General features: G+C 31.2%; 2 protein-coding genes across 5 annotated transcripts; one reads left to right on the top strand and one right to left on the bottom strand.

Moving 5' to 3' along the window:
- The first annotated feature begins 405 nt into the window (after nucleotides 1-405).
- On the top strand, nucleotides 406-9684 carry LOC110633778 (glycosyltransferase BC10). Of its 4 annotated transcripts, none has more exons than XM_021782533.2 (11): nucleotides 406-703; nucleotides 2037-2540; nucleotides 3618-3716; nucleotides 4692-4792; nucleotides 4920-4991; nucleotides 5084-5174; nucleotides 5757-5837; nucleotides 7708-7767; nucleotides 7848-7970; nucleotides 8915-8953; nucleotides 9042-9684. In XM_021782533.2, exons 2-11 carry the CDS (start codon nucleotides 2157-2159, stop codon nucleotides 9168-9170), a joined length of 1179 nt encoding a protein of 392 aa, XP_021638225.1. In that variant the 5' UTR covers nucleotides 406-703; nucleotides 2037-2156; the 3' UTR covers nucleotides 9171-9684. The 4 variants fall into 4 exon arrangements, with proteins under 4 accessions (XP_021638225.1, XP_021638226.1, XP_057995331.1 ...); XM_021782534.2 differs by lacking the exon at nucleotides 406-703 and adding an exon at nucleotides 1085-1216; XM_058139348.1 differs by lacking the exon at nucleotides 406-703 and adding an exon at nucleotides 1244-1379.
- A 4693-nt stretch (nucleotides 9685-14377) lies between these two features.
- Nucleotides 14378-16414, bottom strand: LOC110633784 (pentatricopeptide repeat-containing protein At5g57250, mitochondrial). Its single transcript, XM_021782546.2, has one exon. It carries the CDS (start codon nucleotides 15884-15886, stop codon nucleotides 14435-14437), a length of 1452 nt encoding a protein of 483 aa, XP_021638238.2. The 5' UTR covers nucleotides 15887-16414; the 3' UTR covers nucleotides 14378-14434.
- Nucleotides 16415-19402: the final 2988 nt, after the last annotated feature.

The raw sequence follows: 19402 nt of genomic DNA, 5'->3' as shown, positions 1-19402 counted from the left end.
AAATTCTCTATCTTTCATTGATTATACGAGATGAAATAAAAATTGTGTCACGTTGACTTTAACTGATGGGAATAAAAACTAAGATAATAACAAATCAAGAATGAGAGTAACATAAATAAAGCATAGAAAATTAAAAAAGGGTAAAAATGGAAGTAAAAAATTGGTTAATATTCAATTGATAGGATAGATTAACTTTTCAGGAGCAAAAAATTATTTTGGTCAATTTTAATTGGTTGAATGCTTCTCCTCCCTAATGTGCATCTCGTTTAAAGAAGAAAAGAGGACCATTCAAACTACGTGGGGGCCATGTGGTGGGAGACCAAAAAATTTCCACGCGCTTTAACTGCGAGTGTGGTAAAACATTTATCCGTAAAACTAAAAATAAAATTTAAAAAAAAAAAATCGCCAATGCTCTAGTTTCTGTTTTGAACAGAGCCAAAAACGACTGATACTTAGCACTCTCTCTCTCTCTCGGAGAAGGAAAAGTGGAAGAAGAAGAAGAAAGAGACCCACTGAGCAAAACCAAAACGGATCAAATAAAAAAATTTTTCATATATTTATATAGATAATTGCTCTGCTTCTCTCTGCCCTAGATCTTCAACACCATTCAACCTTTCCTTCTTCTTCTTCCACTTCAACTTCCTATTCTTAGATTAGATCTTTCAATCCTCAGTATACAACTATTAGAGATCTGTCTTCCCAGGTATTTGTATCTCACTTTCATTCATTACCTTCTTTTCTTAGCTTTCTTGATTCTTGGTTGCCCAGAAAAAAGAAAAGGAAAGTTAATTAATGATTAGATTTTCTTGCTTTTTTTTTTTTTTTTTGTAATTCTCTGCATGCATGATCTGATTCAGCGTAATGGGTTTGTTTGTTTCTTTAATGGGTAATTGAATATGTGGTGGGTGGGGGAGTTTTCTTCTTCTTCTTCTTTTTTTCTTGGGAACCAAACGGTGCCTAGTGCAGAAGAGTGAAAGTTTCCAAATTTGTGAGGGCGGGGGAAGGGGTAGTTTAGTTTGCGCTTGACTAATAATGTAATGGCGTGTGCATTTGGTTTTCGATTTGGATTTTGAATGGGTCATTGGTTTTGGGTTTGGCTTGGATTGGTTTGACTTTTATTATAAGGAGTTGGTTTTTATATATAAATTATTGGGTGAAGATGGGAATAAGTGTTTGGTTTTAGTAGTTGGGCAAATTGCGGACTCTGAATCAAAGGGTTGGCTAATCAAACTTGGCTCACTGCTTTAAGTTTCTGGATTTTGTTTTTATTTGATTTATTTATTTTCTTGGGTGTTTATCTTTATTTGCTAAGAAAGTGACTACACCTTTTCCTTTTGCCCGTTTGTTTCCCGAGAAAAGGCAATTAAGAGGAGAAAAAGGTTTTTTTTTTTTTTTTCTTGGAAAATTTACAAATTTGAACTGCCACCTAAATAAGCATGATTTGACCACAAAGGTTAAGTTAACGTTGCAACCTTTTTTTTTTTTTTTTTACTCTTTATCTTCTCTGTTATTTGTTATATTTCGCCCTATATTCTTCTGCAATGAAGGCACAATCGGATTTTTCATTTTTTTTTTCCCGTTGATTGAAGTTTTGTAAAGGATAGATGGGAAATTAAAGAGTTCATTGCTTGATTTAATGTGAGTTTGATTTTTGTGGATGCGTCTAGTTTAGAATAATTTGTTTTTATTGAGGATCTGATTGTGCTATTTTCGCTCATTTTATTTGTGGGTTTAATGGAAGAAGTTGCCTTATTGATAGTTAAAAGTAATAACTCTTTAAGTGGGTAATTTATTAATTTTATATCTTTCTTTTACCCCTAGGTTATTTTTAGTAACCTATTATGAAATGTGAATATGAATTCCTTACCAATTTATATTTCTGTATTATAAGACATGTTTGTAATAATTCTGTGAGATAAATGTGTTCTCTGTTGTTTATGATAGTCCATTATTTTTCATATTGATTGCTTTATTATTGGGATATATATGGATTTATTATGCCTCTTTGGCCTTCTGATTGTCTTTTCCATTTTCAGGTTTTTCCTAGATAATCATTTCAAGAATTTTTTTTCCTACTGCTTATTTGGGAGAGTGGACATTAATAACAGTAAAGACATGCATGACCTTGAGGTAAAGTACTGATGTGCTTATAATAAATGAAGACAGTGCAGGTGTGGCGTGTAGGCATGAGTGATATGCAGATCTTGCCAGGGGCTCGCCACCGCCCTCCTTTGAAGAGGCCAATATGGATTATTGTCTTGGTTTCAATGGTCAGCCTATTTCTAGTTTGCGCTTATGTCTATCCACCCCAAAGCAGTGCTGCTTGTTATGTGTTTTCTTCCAGAGGTTGCAAGGCTCTTACTGACTGGCTTCCACCTGCCCCTGAAAGGCAATATACAGATGGAGAAATTGCTTCTCAGGTTGTGATTAGGGAAATTTTGAATACACCTCCTATTCAAACAAAAAATGCTAAAATTGCTTTCATGTTCTTGAGCCCTGGTTCATTACCTTTTGAGAAGCTATGGGACAAGTTTTTCCATGTAAGTTCTTATATCGTTATGCTAAATGTGCGTACTTTTTCTGGATATTTTATACTTGTTCAGTTTCTTTGGGAATTTTTATCAATGTTGATTTCTAATCTATCAAATGGAACAAACATAGTTCAGGTTGAAACATTTATAAAGCAATTCCCTTTATTCAAATCCTATTGTCTCTTACTTCAAACAATTCCCTTGATTATTAATATTTGAAAAAAAAGAGTTTGCAACAAAGAGCTGTTTAGTTGTTTTGTAATTCTTATAACTGAAACATGTCAACTATAATTTTAAATCATTTTTTAATACCCTCTAACTAACATATTTATGGAGGTGTTTTTCTTAATAGCAACTCTAACAACAATGCCAAATAGACCCTTAGAAGTTTTTGTGGCAGGTGGGACTAAAAAATTGTGGTTGAGATACGTGTGCAAGTCTTACATCATATGAAGTTAAGAGAACTTTGTGCAACAATGTGACTTATTGGCTGAGATTTGCATGTAGAGGCCTATTTGGCAGTAATAGTTAAGTATGAGAAAGAAAACAAAAATATGATTAAACTGGATTGAGGTACCAGTTGTTTCAAAAGCATGCTGTACACTTGCATTTGATATGAAGGATGGATCAGAGTTGAATATTCATCTCTACCTGAAAGCATATTTAAGAAATAAGTGCAAGATGTTCATCATTTTACTATTTTGTTGTCTTGTGTTTCAGCCAGTTCCTCTGTTGTTTCTTTATATTTGAAGATTTAATGTTTCTTGATATTTGAAGATAAATAAAAATGATGGGAGCAGTATGATAATGCCTTTAGTATTTAATGTTTCTCTGAGAATGATACAAAATTAGGAATGATAATAGGGTGCTAGGCTAATTTGCTTTTATTGTTTGAATGCTTTGAAGCAGTTTAGACTGATGAAGACTCTCTAATTATTTTAATCTGAGGCAGAGTGCAAAGAAACCAGTGTATGTTGTATGTACTAGGACAGTGTGCCAATGTATTTAATTGTTGTATTTGCTGATGAAGGATCTGTAATTATTTTTCTTTGACTTGTTCTTAAGCTAGTTCATCATTTTGGGCAGGGTCACGAAGGCAGATTCTCTGTTTATGTGCATGCATCCAAGGAAAAACCTGTTCATGTGAGCCATTATTTTGTTAATAGGGATGTACGCAGTGACCAGGTTAGTATATTTGTTGTCTGTCTGTCATTTTGGTTTAACTATAATATACATAGTCATCATTTTCATTTCTATTTTAATGTCTCTCACTTATAAATTTGGGCATAGAAGAAAAAAAAAAATAAAGCAAATTCAATGCCTTTCTACAGTTTTCATTTGTTGCAGTTGTTTTAACAACTTGCAGCATCCTAATATTACAATTATGGCCTGAAAATATGTGATAATTCTACAATTCATTCCCAGTAGGGACAGAATTTGTATCGGCAACAGCAAATTCTTCAGGCCCCTTTGGTTTGGAGTTGACCTGCTGTTTGATGATGATAATCGATGAACAATGTCATCAATGAAGCTGTTATTTGAGCTATGAAGCTGCAGAACAAATTTTGATAGAGTGATTAGTTAATTTAAAGTAGGAAAAAAAAAATTGCATGGAAACACACCAACAGTAAATGGGTGCTCAATTTCACTGACAATCATCAAACTTCAACAGCAAAATTATTCAATTATAATTTTTGTTGTAATTAAATCATTATTGTACATGATAACCAAGTAAACTTTTCAAATGTACTTCTAGTGGCTCTAGAATTGCCATACTTAATCATCACAAAAATTTGGCTAAAACTCTTGAAATTTAGCAATTGTGACTTTATTGAATCAAAATTCTGTTGTTATTTGTTCTTCCAAGTTGTACATGTCAAATTGAATTTAATTGTCTAATATTCAAGGGAGATGTGGCAATAGTCTTCTTGGGAATTTGTGGTTGATGCATCATGCTAACATTGCTTATGCAACCAGAAAGGGGATGCATGTGGGGCTTCATTTTTATCAATGTCACGTGATAAGATGAAAACTATATTTATTATTATAGTTTCTTATGACTGCTGATGGGGATATGGATATAATATAATTCTTGCATAATTCTATAGGATGGTGATCCAATAAGTGGAGAGTCATAACTGCTATTAATTATTTTTGCAGGTGGTGTGGGGAAAAATTTCAATGGTTGATGCAGAGAGACGACTTCTGGCAAATGCACTTGAAGATCCTGACAACCAGCATTTTGTTTTACTTTCTGATAGGTAATCAGATAATAACTATTCTGATTCTAATGTCTTTAATCTAAAAAATATAAAATAAAAGTGAGATGCAAGCTATGATATGACTTGCTGTCCTTAGTTAATGATTAATTCTTCTTCACCATTGCAGTTGTGTGCCATTGTATAACTTTGACTATGTCTACAACTATCTGATGTACACAAATATCAGCTTTGTTGATTGGTAGGTCCCAATATCATCTATGTTAGTTGCCTACTATACTTTTTATTTGATCTTGTTTGTGCTTGCTTATGCATATTTCTTCCTGTTCTCAGCTTTTATGATCCTGGACCACATGGAAATGGTAGGTATTCAGAGCACATGTTACCTGAAATTGAGAAGAAAGACTTCAGAAAGGGTGCACAGGTATGTTTCCTCTAATTTGATGCAGGGGTTGCCAGTTTGAGAATGTGGTTCACAAAATATTGTCATTTATGTCTAAGTTACTTCTTTTACATGGCTAAATTTTTCATGGTGACCCTTTCACTTTTACATGGGTGCTAGTAAAAATAATTCAGTACATTTTCACATTTTCATTATTGGCTACTTGAACATGAAATGCCAGTGGAAGGCCGTATAAGCCTATTTATCAGTAGTTTCTACTGATCAATCCCCATTTTGATGTTTATGCCTTCCTGTTGGCTATATGACACTTAAAAGTTGGTTCTTGATGTTCAGATATTAATATTTTTGTGTTCATGAGAGTTTGTTTGGCATACAATATTCAGGAAATTTATATAATATGTATGCATGCATGTGTATATTGTACAATGTACATATATGCTGTATGTGAGTGGGTGAGTATTTTCTTCCTCTTTACCTTTTTCTGGCCATGCTAGAATGTTGAGATGGGAGCTCTTGGTTTTAGATGTATGAGCATGTATCATCTTAGTGTGAAATTAGTATGCTCTCTTGTCACGAAGTTTTAATTAATGAATTTCTGTGCAGTGGTTCTCACTGAAGCGACAACATGCTGTGATTGTTATGGCTGATAGCCTGTACTATTCAAAATTCCTGGAGTACTGCAAGGTAGGTTCGTTATTTTATTTTATTTTATTTTCTCTCTCTTAATGCCAGCTTTATTATGAACACTGTTTCTTGTTTTGAGGATTTGATATGTTCTAGAAATTCAACTTTCTACCCCAACTGCCATTTATCTACGCGTGTTTGTGCACGACTACTAATTGCTTCTGTGGTTCCTATGGCAATTATGGTTAATGATTTCTGGTTGCTGATTCTGTGCCATAAGCTTCTTGTTTCTTCTAGAGGAATGGTAACAAAAATTATGATCATACAACATCAGGGAATTGTGGAAAAAATATGTGAAATATTCTTTCCTAAAAATTCTTATGGCCTATTAATACATCCTTCCAATGGATATTCTCTTTATATTGGCTTTCTTGTTTTATTGGAGGCATAATCTGATTAAGAATTATTCATTTGTTTGCCTTCTATATGATTAGTCATTAAAGCGAGGAGGAAATAACCCTCTTTTTTCTTGAAGGATTATCCTTCTTCTCATCTCTAGCTTACAAAATCTTCTTTTCCAATTTCCCTCCATATCTAGTCACTTATCCAGTGTTTGTTAGCTTTCTGAGTATTTCAAAGAGTCCAATCTGACTGGTCTCCATCTTTATGATTTTCATTAATCTGTTGCTAACTTACGGGTGTTTGGTTCACGTTTTGGGTGCAGCTGATAGCTGATAGATATCCAAATAAATGAACTAGAGTGTTTGGTAAACTTAAAAAAAGTAAAGCTGATAGCTGATGGGTAACTAATATGATACCCATTAGCTACAGTTTGTATCAGCTTTTTTTTTAGAGCTGTTTTTCATCTGCTGATAGCTAATTTGATTTTTTTTTTAGACCATATTATCCTTTTTCATGTAACTTGAAAATTAATATTATTAATGCTTTTATTTTTTTTCATTTATAATCTTAACATCTTAATTAACGCATTACAATTTTGTTAAAATATTTTTATTAATAACATAAAATATAAAATACTTATTTATTATGAAAAAATATATTTTTTTATATCTAAAAATTTAAAATTAACTATAAGTTTTTTCTTTATCAACAATAATGATTACTTTATTATTTTATAACTATATTTTTAAAGTTATTTAATTTTTTTTAAAGAATTTAATTATTTTCTTATTTCAATAATAAAATAAGTAATATAATATAGTAAATCAATAATTATATATTTACTTCAATAATAAAGTAAATGATATAATATAATAAATCAATAATTATATATTTATTTTAATAATATAATAAATTATATAAGATATTAAATTAATAATTATATATTTAATTTAATAATAAAATAAATAATATAAATAATAAATTTATAATTTTATATTTATTTCAATAATAAAATAAATTATATGATATATGTCTTTATTAGTCATTTTATATATCAACAGCAACAGTTAAATATAGTTTTGCTAAACACTTAATATAAATCATCTATCATCAGCTATCAGCTATCAGCTAACAGTTATCAGCTGTATCTAACAGTTAAATCAAACAGGCTTTTAATATGTTGCAATTATGCCTTTGTGGAATAACCATAGAAAGCAATGAAAGATATATATGGTGTCACTGCAGGATAGATGGGGGAGATGCTGTGGTAAAATCTGTAGGCTTGATTCTTCATCGTTTGAGATAGTATGATTCAGAATAAGTTTGACCTTCTGTTCCATGTTTTAAACTTAATGGAGGGCCAAGTAATCACATCAACCGAAATTCACTGTATAAATGATGTTCATAATTTATTGCATATGTTTCTGAGGAGTCTTATAACTTGCTGCTTGTGATCTTGTAAATTATGTAGTTTGTAAGTATGTTTGTATCACAGCAATATTGATGTGGATCTTCTTGATAATTGCAGCCTGGTCTGGAAGGAAAAAATTGCATAGCTGATGAACATTATTTGCCAACCTTCTTCCATGTGAGTATCTTTCATAATATTCCATCATCAACTTTACTGGTTCTTGGTTTTCTGCTTATGAGTTTATTATGCTACTTCAGTTGGTTGATCCTGGTGGCATTGCAAATTGGTCAGTAACACATGTAGATTGGTCTGAGAGAAAGTGGCATCCAAAATCTTATAGGGCAAAAGATATTACTTATGAACTTCTGAAGAATATTACGGTATGATCTTTGCTTCTGAAAAACTGTCTTATTGAAATATGTAATGCATTTTGGAGCATTTTTTGTTTTTAGACAGAATTCAACTAATTTCTGGCACAGTTCTTCCAAGTTCTGGCCAGATATTGCTGAGTATCATGATTTCAAATAACGGCTGTTACGTAACGTAATGGCCATTAGGGCACATTACGCGATACACCATTATTTACAGGCAAATCTAGAGTTGTAGTTCAGTTGCGTAATGGTAATGGCCGTTATTTACCATTACGTAACAGTAATGGTCGTTATTTTAATTATTCCTCTGCTGCAATCACATGGAAACAGTGTTATTTTAGTTCTCTTTTCTTTGTCTGCGTATTCTCTTTTCCACAACTATTTTATCTCTCATATTCTCTTAAAATTTCACTCAAAATTTTCCTTTCTTCTACAAAATCTCTCCTTTATCGTTTGCTAAGCTAAGATCATCATTAAATATCTCTATTCTAGCTATAAATTGTTTAATGCTAATGATGTTTAAACATGAAAAATTTAATGTCTTTATTTGATATATTTGTGCTTATTATATAGTTGTGTATTTTAGTTATACTTGTATCTATCAATATATAGTCATTCTATGAACTTTTGCGTAGCGTCAAGTGGTTACCGTTATGTTATGACCGTTACAGGCCCTATTTTCATTACCTGTGATCGCGATTTTAAACCATGCCTGATGAAGGGCTAAGGTCACCCTTTAGAGGCCCACTCATATTCTTGAGGGCTAAAATACTTTCAAATAACTATTTTTTCCCTGCTTCCCTTCATAAAAGAATATGGCATTATTTGATTGGCATGATCAGAATTTCATGCTGCGTATTGTTACTTTATTTTAGTTTTGCATGGTATGTTTTTTCTTCTTGTAATTCTTATGGACTGAGATAATGAGACTTGTATGTTTGATCTTTTTACAGTCGATTGACCTGAGTATACATGTGACAAGTGATGAAAAGGTACAATCTTAAAAAGCACTGCTAATTTATTCTTTGAGAAGTCATTATTGGCTAAATTATAATTTTATCCTTCTCTTGGCTTTCGCAGAGGGAAGTGCAGGTACAACCATGCTTATGGAATGGTATCCAACGGCCATGCTATTTATTTGCTAGGAAATTCTACCCAGAAGCTATTGATAACCTCTTGCAGCTTTTCTCCAACTACAAAACAATGTGAGCGAGATAATTTTGACTCTAAATTCTTTGGTCGGATCAACAGTTCCTTTCGACACAGTTCCTTTTGACCCCCCCCCTACTGCATCTTGGTTTCTTGGTATATCTTAAAAATTTGTAAATGCACGTCACCGAGGCATGAATGTTCCCCGGCACGGTTCGTGTGCATGGGCAACTAGGAGAGCAGTTAGGGTGACATGGTAGGGTTGGAGGCTAACAATTTAGTGTTGCTTCCTTTTGGGGTGGGTGATATCGATGTCCATTGTTTTCCCTCCATTTTGGGCTATTGATGTTCCACTTTGGGTATAGAAAATTTTGGGGCAGATTTGATTTAAGTGCATTTAATGGTTGGATCTTTTGTAAAAGTTGAAAAATGTGGACTGGACTGAAAAATGCAACACTTGGTGCCACTGTTTTGAAAATTATCCAAAGTTGTGTAAATTGGGGGAAAAAATTTATGTGATTGTATATTAACTTTTGGCCAGTTACCACTTTAAATTTAAATTTCCTTAGCTTTCCATTGCATCTCTCATTGGATAATAGTAAAAATATCTTCTCTTTTTTTTTTTTTTTTTAATTTTACTGCATTTTTTAAATTTTAGTACTTTTTAATTTAAGGAGTCATCTTTGGTATTGTTATTGAGCAAATTATTTTTTTAAATATATTAATTAAAAGTGTATTAAAAAATAATTTAAAATTAAATTTGATAAATTTTAATTATAATAACATTAAAATAATAAAATAATTTTTTTAAATTACTATTTCAATGACATTTAAAATAATATTTTTATTTAGAAAAATAATTTGAACTGTCTAATTAGCCCTGTGAGGATTAGCCATAAACCCATCATCATGGGAATTTCAAAGCTAGAAGCCCCTCTCATTGTTTCAATTGGTAGAGGTTTGTAAAGCTGAGGGGAGAACAAATTATTATTTGTTTTATTAAAAACAAAATCAAAGTATTAAAAATTACTTATTTTATTAACAAATTATATGATTTCTTTTAATATTAATTAATCAATTATAAGTACAATTAAATCAAAGGATATAATAAAATTGCAAATTCTGAATAGTGGTAAAATAGGAAGCTGCCAAGCAAGCAAGCATTCTTTTCATTTGGACTTATTGATTATCAATGATATAGTCAAAATATTATTATTTTATATAATTTTATTGATGTAATAAATTTTAATAATAAAAAAAGTTTAATGTTTTTTTTATTAATTTTAATCAACTTTATTTATTTATTTTAATTATAGTTAATTAACTAATTTTAACCTAATTTAGTAAAAAAATTAATGTTTTATTACTTGGACAATGATCTCAGTATATTTTTTTTTCACCAATTCTTCTTTAGTTAATTCCTTTGCAAGAGCTTTGAGTGTGTTGATCAAATTTGTGAATAGTAGGACTATGAGATGGACTTTTCACTCTTTGATTCCTACATTTGTTACTTAGAACATTTTTTTAAATTTCCTTCGCCAATGTGCAACCTGAAACACTATTATGCTTAATAACATTAAGAGCACAATATAAGATATTAAATGTTTTTATTATTTGATTGTTTTTTCTTCCACTATTACCATTATATTCAGTTTCATCCTATGGAACCAAAACCTCATCAACTTTTTTTTTTTCCTAGGAATTTAAGGGGTTTTTTTTTTTTTTTTTTTTTTTTTTTTTTTTTTTTTTTTTTAATTTAATTCAAATAAAACAAAGAGAGTATAAGACTAGAAATCTAACTAAACAAGGGTGGAGGTATTCCAGGAGTGTTAATAAGTGTTATAGCATCTTCCATGGAATTTAAACCCTAAATCTTAAACGACAGAGGCCCAACGATATGTCTAAGAGTGTATGAATTAGAAAAGTTTTCGATTAGCATTGTGAATAATCTTGGCTTAGCATTTCTTTGTATGTGTTTAAGTACTGATAAGATTCAACAACCAAACACAACAAATAATGAACAGTGTTTTGCATGTCTTTTAATAAATATGCTCAGTTTTGAGGTTGAAAATAATAATCAAGAACCATTCACATAAACCATTAAATATCAAGCTCAACACAATTAGCAAACAATATGGAAATTTAAAGAGCTTAAGGAAAGAGAGATTCAAATACAGGAATTTATAGCAATTCAACACATAAGGCCTACATCTGTTACTCAAAGCTCCACTTAAGTACATAAGGCCTTAGCAGCCACAAATTTGCATTTATTGAAGACACACACAAACAAAAGAGAGAAGTAGAAGAAGCTTAAAGGTAACAGAGCATATAAACCTGGTCTGAATAAAGAATAATTCATAGCACTTTCAGATCAAAAAGAAACATGAAATGAAAAATGTGTAGCAGAATGAAACACATGTACTTTAAACTCAAATCTTATAGCAAAATCAGCTAGTCTTAGACTTACATTCTTGTGACTAGGTGCACCAAATTTCATGCAGCGTCAAAGTATGATTTCATGTAGTGTCGTCATGCTTCAAGAAAACTATATGATCTTCAACAAGAAACAATGGGATCCTTCTAAAACTAATAATTCAGTAAGGTTCACCTGCAATAAAGTTAGTCACTACCATGTTGTGCTATGAGCGAACTCCAGCACTCAAACAGATACAAGTTCTCTGTAAACTTTTCCATCATCTTTTTTCCTTTCTAAGACGAAACCTTATCCATGAACTGAGCTCGAACTCTCCATCTACATAACTTTTCATGCTTCTCCAGTCGCAAGAGCCTTTCTTAACACTCAAACTTGGAAGTTGGTAGATGGTACATATAGGGTAACACGACCTTTGCTTCTTGCACATTTTTCAATAATAGAACCCAAATCCTTCCTGCCTCTATCTACCAGTCTTGGTTATTGGAGCTAACACCCAACACCCAAAAAAAAAAAGGAGAGAGAGAAAGAAGATAAATTTAAATCAATATGCGCCAAGAGAAAGAAAACAAAATCACAATGAGAAACATATAACCTTACCAAATTCATTAAGAGATCTTCAAATTTCAATTCCCAAGAATGGGAATTGATAGTGACTATTTCCATGCCTATTAAGTGAAGAGGGGCCTTGTAAAGGTCAACTTCGAATTCAATCTATGACACAGGAACTGAGAGAACTCACATGCATGAGCCAGTAGCTGATCTAGAACATATTTTTCAGAGCTCAACCTATAAAAAATAAATAATAAAATATTATACAAAGATATAAAAAATATAATATTAATATCTTATAATTAGACTCAATGAAATCTAATACCTCGAAAACTATTAAAAAAAAATACATCATTATTAATGTTATCAAACAACTATAACTTAATAGTTATAAATTGATCACACATACGGTTATACCATCTAGTCTTGATAAAGTTCATTACTGAAAATAGTTACAATAGATTTTTAAAAGTAAATAAATTTTGAATACACAATATGCTTTTTTGTCTCAATTAATTTCAAATTTTATCAAAAAGAGAATTCAATAATTAAATTTATGAGACTTCAACATGGACCGATATATATATATATATATAAAAGTTTTTTTTTGAGGGGGGGGGGGTGTGGGGTGTGTGGTCAAATGACCCCATTATGAACTAATCCAACCTTTGATCACCAGCTCATTGAAACCAAACTCAGTCCCACATCCTAATAATTAGCCAAAATAACAAAAGAAAAACTCAGAATTACTAACTCAAGGTTAAACTAAGTTGTTCTTAGATGAAAAAATAAAATGGCAGCATTTAATTTAAGACTTGAATGATTCTAGTCCAGCTCGTCGAAACCAAACTCAGTCCCACATCCTAATAATTAGCCAAAAAAACAAAAGAACTCTGAATTACTAACTCAAGCTTAAACTAAGATGTTTTAGATGAAAAAAAATAAAAGGCAGCATTTAATTTAAGACTTGAATGATTCTAGTTTCGATCACCAGCTCATTGAAACCACCGTCATTCCCACATCCTAATCATTAGCCAAAATAACAAAAGAAAAACTTTGAATTACAAACTCAAGGTTAAACTAAGATGTTCTTAGATGAAAAAATAAAAGGGTAGCATTTAATTTTAGACTTGAATGATTCTAGTTCTGAAAATACATGGACTAAAATGGCCGGATATATCTTAGTGCTTCAATTAATATATCCTAAATTTTTTTGTAAAAATGTGTCTTTAATTGGTTTCATTATTTAACAAATATAACAACCAATCACTTGATATAGTTATTTTAGGCTTAATTTCTATGGTCCATGAAATTACCACTAATTGCAGCACAATCACAAAACTTTGTATCAATAAACGTAAATTTGATTTTATTTCAATAAGGTCACTACTGTTAATTAATAGAATTTTTCAGAAGATAATAAAGCAAACTTTTATAAACTAGATTTATAATTAAGATCAAACAATAAGATTTTCTTATGTAGTTAGCACAAAAATTTTGGCTAAAACGCTATAAAAATTTAGTAATAGAAACAAAAATGAGACAAAAATCAAAGATGAGTGATTTTACGGACACAAATTGAAGTTCAATGATTGTGCTGAAATTCACTGACAAGTTCAATAACCATGTATGAAATTAAGCCTTATTCTCAACTTATAAGAGAAAGCCCCCCAAAAAGGAGGAGAATCCAAGGAAGAACCATAGATAAAAGAAGAAGAGAAGAGAGGATTTTTTTTTTTTTTTTTTTTTTTGGGGGGGGGGGAGGGGCCAGGGAGAGAGAGAGAGAGAGAGAGAGTTGGGGATTGAGAAACAATCTGAGCAGGAAAATTATAGATATTCTATGCAGAAGGAACTATTTAGAGGTAAGAAACAAAGAAGCTTCAGTGATGCTTTTACGTCAAAATATACTGTTGCACTGTGGACCTTAGGCATCCATCATCTTTTTTGGGCTAACCTAAGGAGCTCTTTGACCAAACATTGATAAACTTCATTTGTGATTTTTATAAAAGCTCCTGCATTTAATGATTAGAATTGGCTTTTTCAATCCTTATAACAAAGCAAAAAGAATTACATAAATTCTACCATTATAGAAAAGTAAACTAAAATGCTCTAAGAAAAGTATGTGATAGAATGTGAAAAAAAAAAAAAAAAAAGAATTTGAAAACACACACACACACACACACACACACAGAGATAAAGTGTAGAATGTGAAAAAAAAAAAAAAACACACACACACACACACACACAGGTAAAGTGTTGCTATGAGTTCAAATGTACCTCCAAATGGCAAAAACATGGGTTCATGTCCCACATAAAAGGTAAAGGATGCTCGAATTCAGTACTAGCCAGCAGAAAGTATCTCCATTGCTAGTCTATTGGCCTTGCACAGCTCCCCTCTTGAGCAGAGTGAAGCAATTAAGGAATAGTAAGAGTCAAAGAATTCTATTTCAGATTTCCCCAAGTCATCATATTTCTCAATCTTTTTTCCGCCTTTCATTACATCACAAGCTGTAAATCCCAAATCAGTTCTCTCATGTGATACAGTTCTTGAAGCAAATACATCAAAAGCTTCCGATTCAGAAAGTTTTTCCAGTTCTTGTGATTCACAAGGACCAAACTTCTGAACTGGAAAAAACATGGATCCAACTTCATTAAGTACAGTAACTGCTTCTTTGATACTTCCTTGCTCACATAAGAAAACAAGAAAACTTTGTATAGACTCTGTTTCAACCGCAGTGTTGACTCTGTTCAACATCTCCATCACAGATTGTGATTGAAGCATTTCTCTTAAGATGCTCCTGGCCTCTTCCATCCTCCCCTTGGCACACAGACCCCTCATCAAGTGCAAGAAACCCAAGAAATCAGGATAAATACTGTTCTGCTTACACTTGAAAAAGAAGTTTAGAGCCCCCTCCAAGTCACCCTTCTGACAATAACCATTAATCATTGAGCTAACAGTAAATTCATCAGGATCCAGGTGTTCTATTTCAATATTTTTCAGAATCTCCAAGGCCTCTTCAAACTGACCAAAATTGCAATAACCGTTAAGAAATGAATTATAGATTCGTATATTCACTTTATAGCCTTTAAGGGTCATTCTCTCAAATAATTGCTTGGCATCCAGCAAGTATCCTTCCTTACATAAATTGTCAATCAGTGTCGAGTAAGTGATTTCTGAGGGAACCAAGTCAATTCTTTCTAATGAGTCAAATAGCCGAAATGCTTCAACAAAACATCCCTGGTTGCACAACCCATTTATAATTGAATTATAAGTGATTATATTAAGAACAATCCCCTTCATTTCAGCAAAAGCACAGATCTTTAACGCCTTAATAGGATGCCCAATCTTGCAAAGTCCATCAACCATGATAGAATAATCAACCAAATCCATAACGGGTAGATCATCTTTAGCTCCCACAACAAGTTTATATGTATCCAAAACACTACCAAATTTTGCAAGTGCTCTTAAAGCACTGATTGGAAGAGTGATGGTTATATTGTTCTCCTTAATCTTGTTGAGAAAATAAAGGGCACTATCAACATCCTTCAAACACAGGTAATGCAGTAGTATCTTACTGACCTTAGGTTCAAAAAGGCCATATTCTTTTACAAAGCTACACAAAAAGGGCTGACTTTCCTGGAATTTCCCATCATTGAAAAGCCCTCTTATGGTCCAATAGTAAGATTTGCTGCTCAATATTGATTTATTCCTCCTTGCTAACTTGTAAAATTCACTTGCACCCATAAAGAAATTCCTTTTGCACAACAAATTGACAGCATTATATACATACATTAAAGCTGAATTGCCTTTGAAACAGTGAAGCAACTCAAGTTGCTGGCTCACTCAGTTCATACACAGGAACTAAATAGTAGTAGGCAACCAAAATCAACAAAGCAAAATTCAGAAAAAAAAAAAAAAGGTTGGGGGGGGGGGGGGGGGGGGAACCGGAAATTTTGAAGGCCTATGCCATTGTTAGCGAGAGGTAGAAGAGGACGACCATGATATTGCTAAGTCCTGCCGGGTCGAATTCAGGATGGGGCAAAAACAGACTCGAACCACCATAGAAGCGAGAATATGGGGAAATTGAGAGGGTTTAGCAGGAACAGACTTCGAAAACAAATAAAGGAAGACAAATATCAGATGCGACGTAGTAGAGAAGTGTTATTGGGTTTTGGTTGAGGCTGTAGACGGTGTTCGTTCCGCTCGCCGGCGCCGGAAAGTAGAGTAGTAACAGTGGACAGTGGTAATTGTAGCAGTTGTTGATGATTTGGTTCAGGGAAGAGAGATCGAGGCATTCATGGATTTTGATCCGATGGTTAGGATTAAACACATAAATAGATGGCTGAGATTGAAGTATTTCATTTGTTTTGGTTTTTACTTTTTAATTGCCTAAAATGGCCAATTGGTCTCCAAATTTGTACCAAATAATCTACAGAATATCACCATTTAGTAACATTTATTCTTTTTATTTTAAAAAATATATGAATTAGTTTTTATATTTCAATTTTTTTATTTTTAATATTTTCAATTACTTTAAGCATTAATTTGAATTAATTCAATCCCAATAATTTAAAAAATAAAATTATATAATTCCACTATTTTTAAATATTAAGTTATTTAATCCCTATTATAGTAATTTCTTCATAACAATAATTTCTTTTTTTACTTTTGAATATATTAATTAACAGAAAACTTAATTTAAATTTGATCAAGTAATTAAATAGTATGAAAAAAATATAAGGGCTAATTAATATATTTTTCAAAATTAGAGTACATAGTAGTAAGTTTCATTCAAATAGGACTAAATAATAATTTTTCAATAATTTACTATCTATATATTATCATTTAATTTCAAAAACTAAAAATGTAGTTTCATCATATTTTAATGAATTCAATTCAATTAATTTTACATTAATTTAATAATATTAAATTATTATCTTATATTGCTACTTTTGGAATTCTATGGATTTCGTCTAGGACTTTTGACATTAGGTGCATAACTAGCATTCAGCCCAATTACAAAGGACTTTTAGTGTTATGGTGGAATAGCTGTAAAGAAGAACAAGGATGCAAAGATATAGGGTTATGGTTGAATGTTGAATTTCGTTGACTTGGATCCACTCTAATCATGTGCTCCAACGTGCCGGTGAGTAAACCATTGTCTTTTCCATTGGGGAATAAAAGGAGACATGATCTCAAGAGTAACATACTATTCTACGTTTGTGGATCACATGGCACATAGAACCAGTCGAGAAATTTTTATGTACTCTTTTGTTCCTGGAAGAGGTGAGCGACCTAATATTCCAAGTGAAGTATCCAAGTTGCTTGTAAATGATGTAAAGGCTTAGGAGTGGAAGGACCGATTGTTCTACTTAAGCTCCTTAAGGAATATGGGAAATTGCTACAAGGTTCTCTATTTTAAAGGCTAAGTTTTTTCTACATAAAGGGGATAAGGAAAAAGAAGAGTAAGATTTATGAGATTAGGTGAAGATGATTTTGAAATTATGGTTTAAGATGGTGTTGGCGGTGTACAAGCCATGATTGTTATGAGTTCTCCTTGCTCATCATCAACTAAACCTTTTTCATTATAGTGACAATGGAGGCAAATTATTAATGGTGGTATAGTGGTGATGGTGGGGCAATGGTAGTTGTATCCTTTCTCCCTCTTCTTTTATCTCTTCCTTGCTCCTTTGTTATTCTTTGCTGAAGAAATCTGCTTCATAAAAAAAAATATATCCTTTCATGTTCAATATCTTCACCCTTGTTGAAATCGAAGGTTAAAAGCCTTCTGGTGGCTCTTTAAAAAAAATGGTATGTTTCTTGTTCAGATCCATGGAGCTCTGGTCTGATTTAAATTCCATGTTTAAATTTTATAGGGGTCAAGTCTACTCCAAATATTATAATTTTATGATTATATATGCTTTATCATACCATAATTTCAATTTTTTTTAAAAATATTTTTTATTCTCATTCTTTTATCAAATATTAATGTTTGACAACACCTTTTTTTTTTTTTTAGTTAGATAGTTGCAAAAATTCAATATATAGTATATCATAATAAGCATCTTACAAATATGAGTAATTTTAATAATCTGTCTCTAAATTTTGTCTCTTGTTTTACCTCTATCTCTTAACTTTAATTTGTTATTAAAAAATCCCTAAACTTTAATTTTGTTTCACAAAAACCTTATAACTTGCAATAACAAGTTTTCAAATTAAAAAATTCTCACTAAATTATAGTGTGGTATCTACAAATATAGCTTTAATACCTTTCGGTGAAAGAGTAAATCCTACTCCTCTCTAGAAAGCAGATCAAAGTAGATCATTGTGATGGTATTTGGTATTCTTGTAATAGATTCAGATGGTGATTAAAATAGCTGATGTTTTTTTGGTGTGAGAGGAAGGAGATAAAATGGTAATTTCATTTTTTTTTAATCCGAAAACTTGTTATACCCATGGTTTTGAAAACCGAACCTGATTGGTTGATTGGACCAGTTTAACTAGGAACCGGACCATGGTCCAGTCTGATTGAGATATTAAACCCTTATTTATGAGAACTAGAGAAAACCAGTTTGAACTGGCTAAGTAACTTGAGAACTGAAAACTCAATCGGATTTGAACCGATTTTTCGATTCGATCTATTCAATAATAAATTTTACAATGGACAACTACAGGTATTGAACACAAGACCAAATGATCATTTTTATATATATATAAATTCAAAATAATTAATAACTTTCTTTTTTTAATTTCATTCCCCTTACAATTTTAATAATTAAAGATATTAATAATTTATTATATTAGTATGTTAAATTATTAAATTACCTTTCTATTATTATTATTGTTATTATTATTATTATTATTATTATTATTTGTTATTTTATATAGATTAATATACTAATATTTATTTTTTAATAATATGAATAAAATTATTATAAAAAATTTCAATTTTAAATTTTTCTTTTTAAAGAATTAAATGTTATTATTTAAAAATTTTAATTAAATATCTAAATTATTTTTAAAAAAATTACACATTAAAATTTAACTAAAATTTTTAATAATTATTTATAAATATATAAAAGTATTAATTATAATTAAATATTGTTATCAATAATTTTATAATATTTATTTGATAGTATACCGGTTGAAATCCTCTGCCTTCATCAGTTCTATGATCTGTCCGGATCTGAAAACTTGGCTACAACAGGTTAGAGGAATTTTTGTAAAACAAAATTAAAGTTTAGGAATTTTTTAATAATGAGTTGAAGTCAGAGGAAAGTGAATCACAGAGTAAAGTTTAGGGACGAG

This window comes from Hevea brasiliensis, chromosome 17, assembly GCF_030052815.1.
Source record: "Hevea brasiliensis isolate MT/VB/25A 57/8 chromosome 17, ASM3005281v1, whole genome shotgun sequence".
In the NCBI taxonomy this organism is placed as follows: domain Eukaryota; kingdom Viridiplantae; phylum Streptophyta; class Magnoliopsida; order Malpighiales; family Euphorbiaceae; genus Hevea; species Hevea brasiliensis.
Note: the sequence above shows the minus strand (reverse complement) of the source record. Positions and strands in the feature narration are given on the sequence as shown.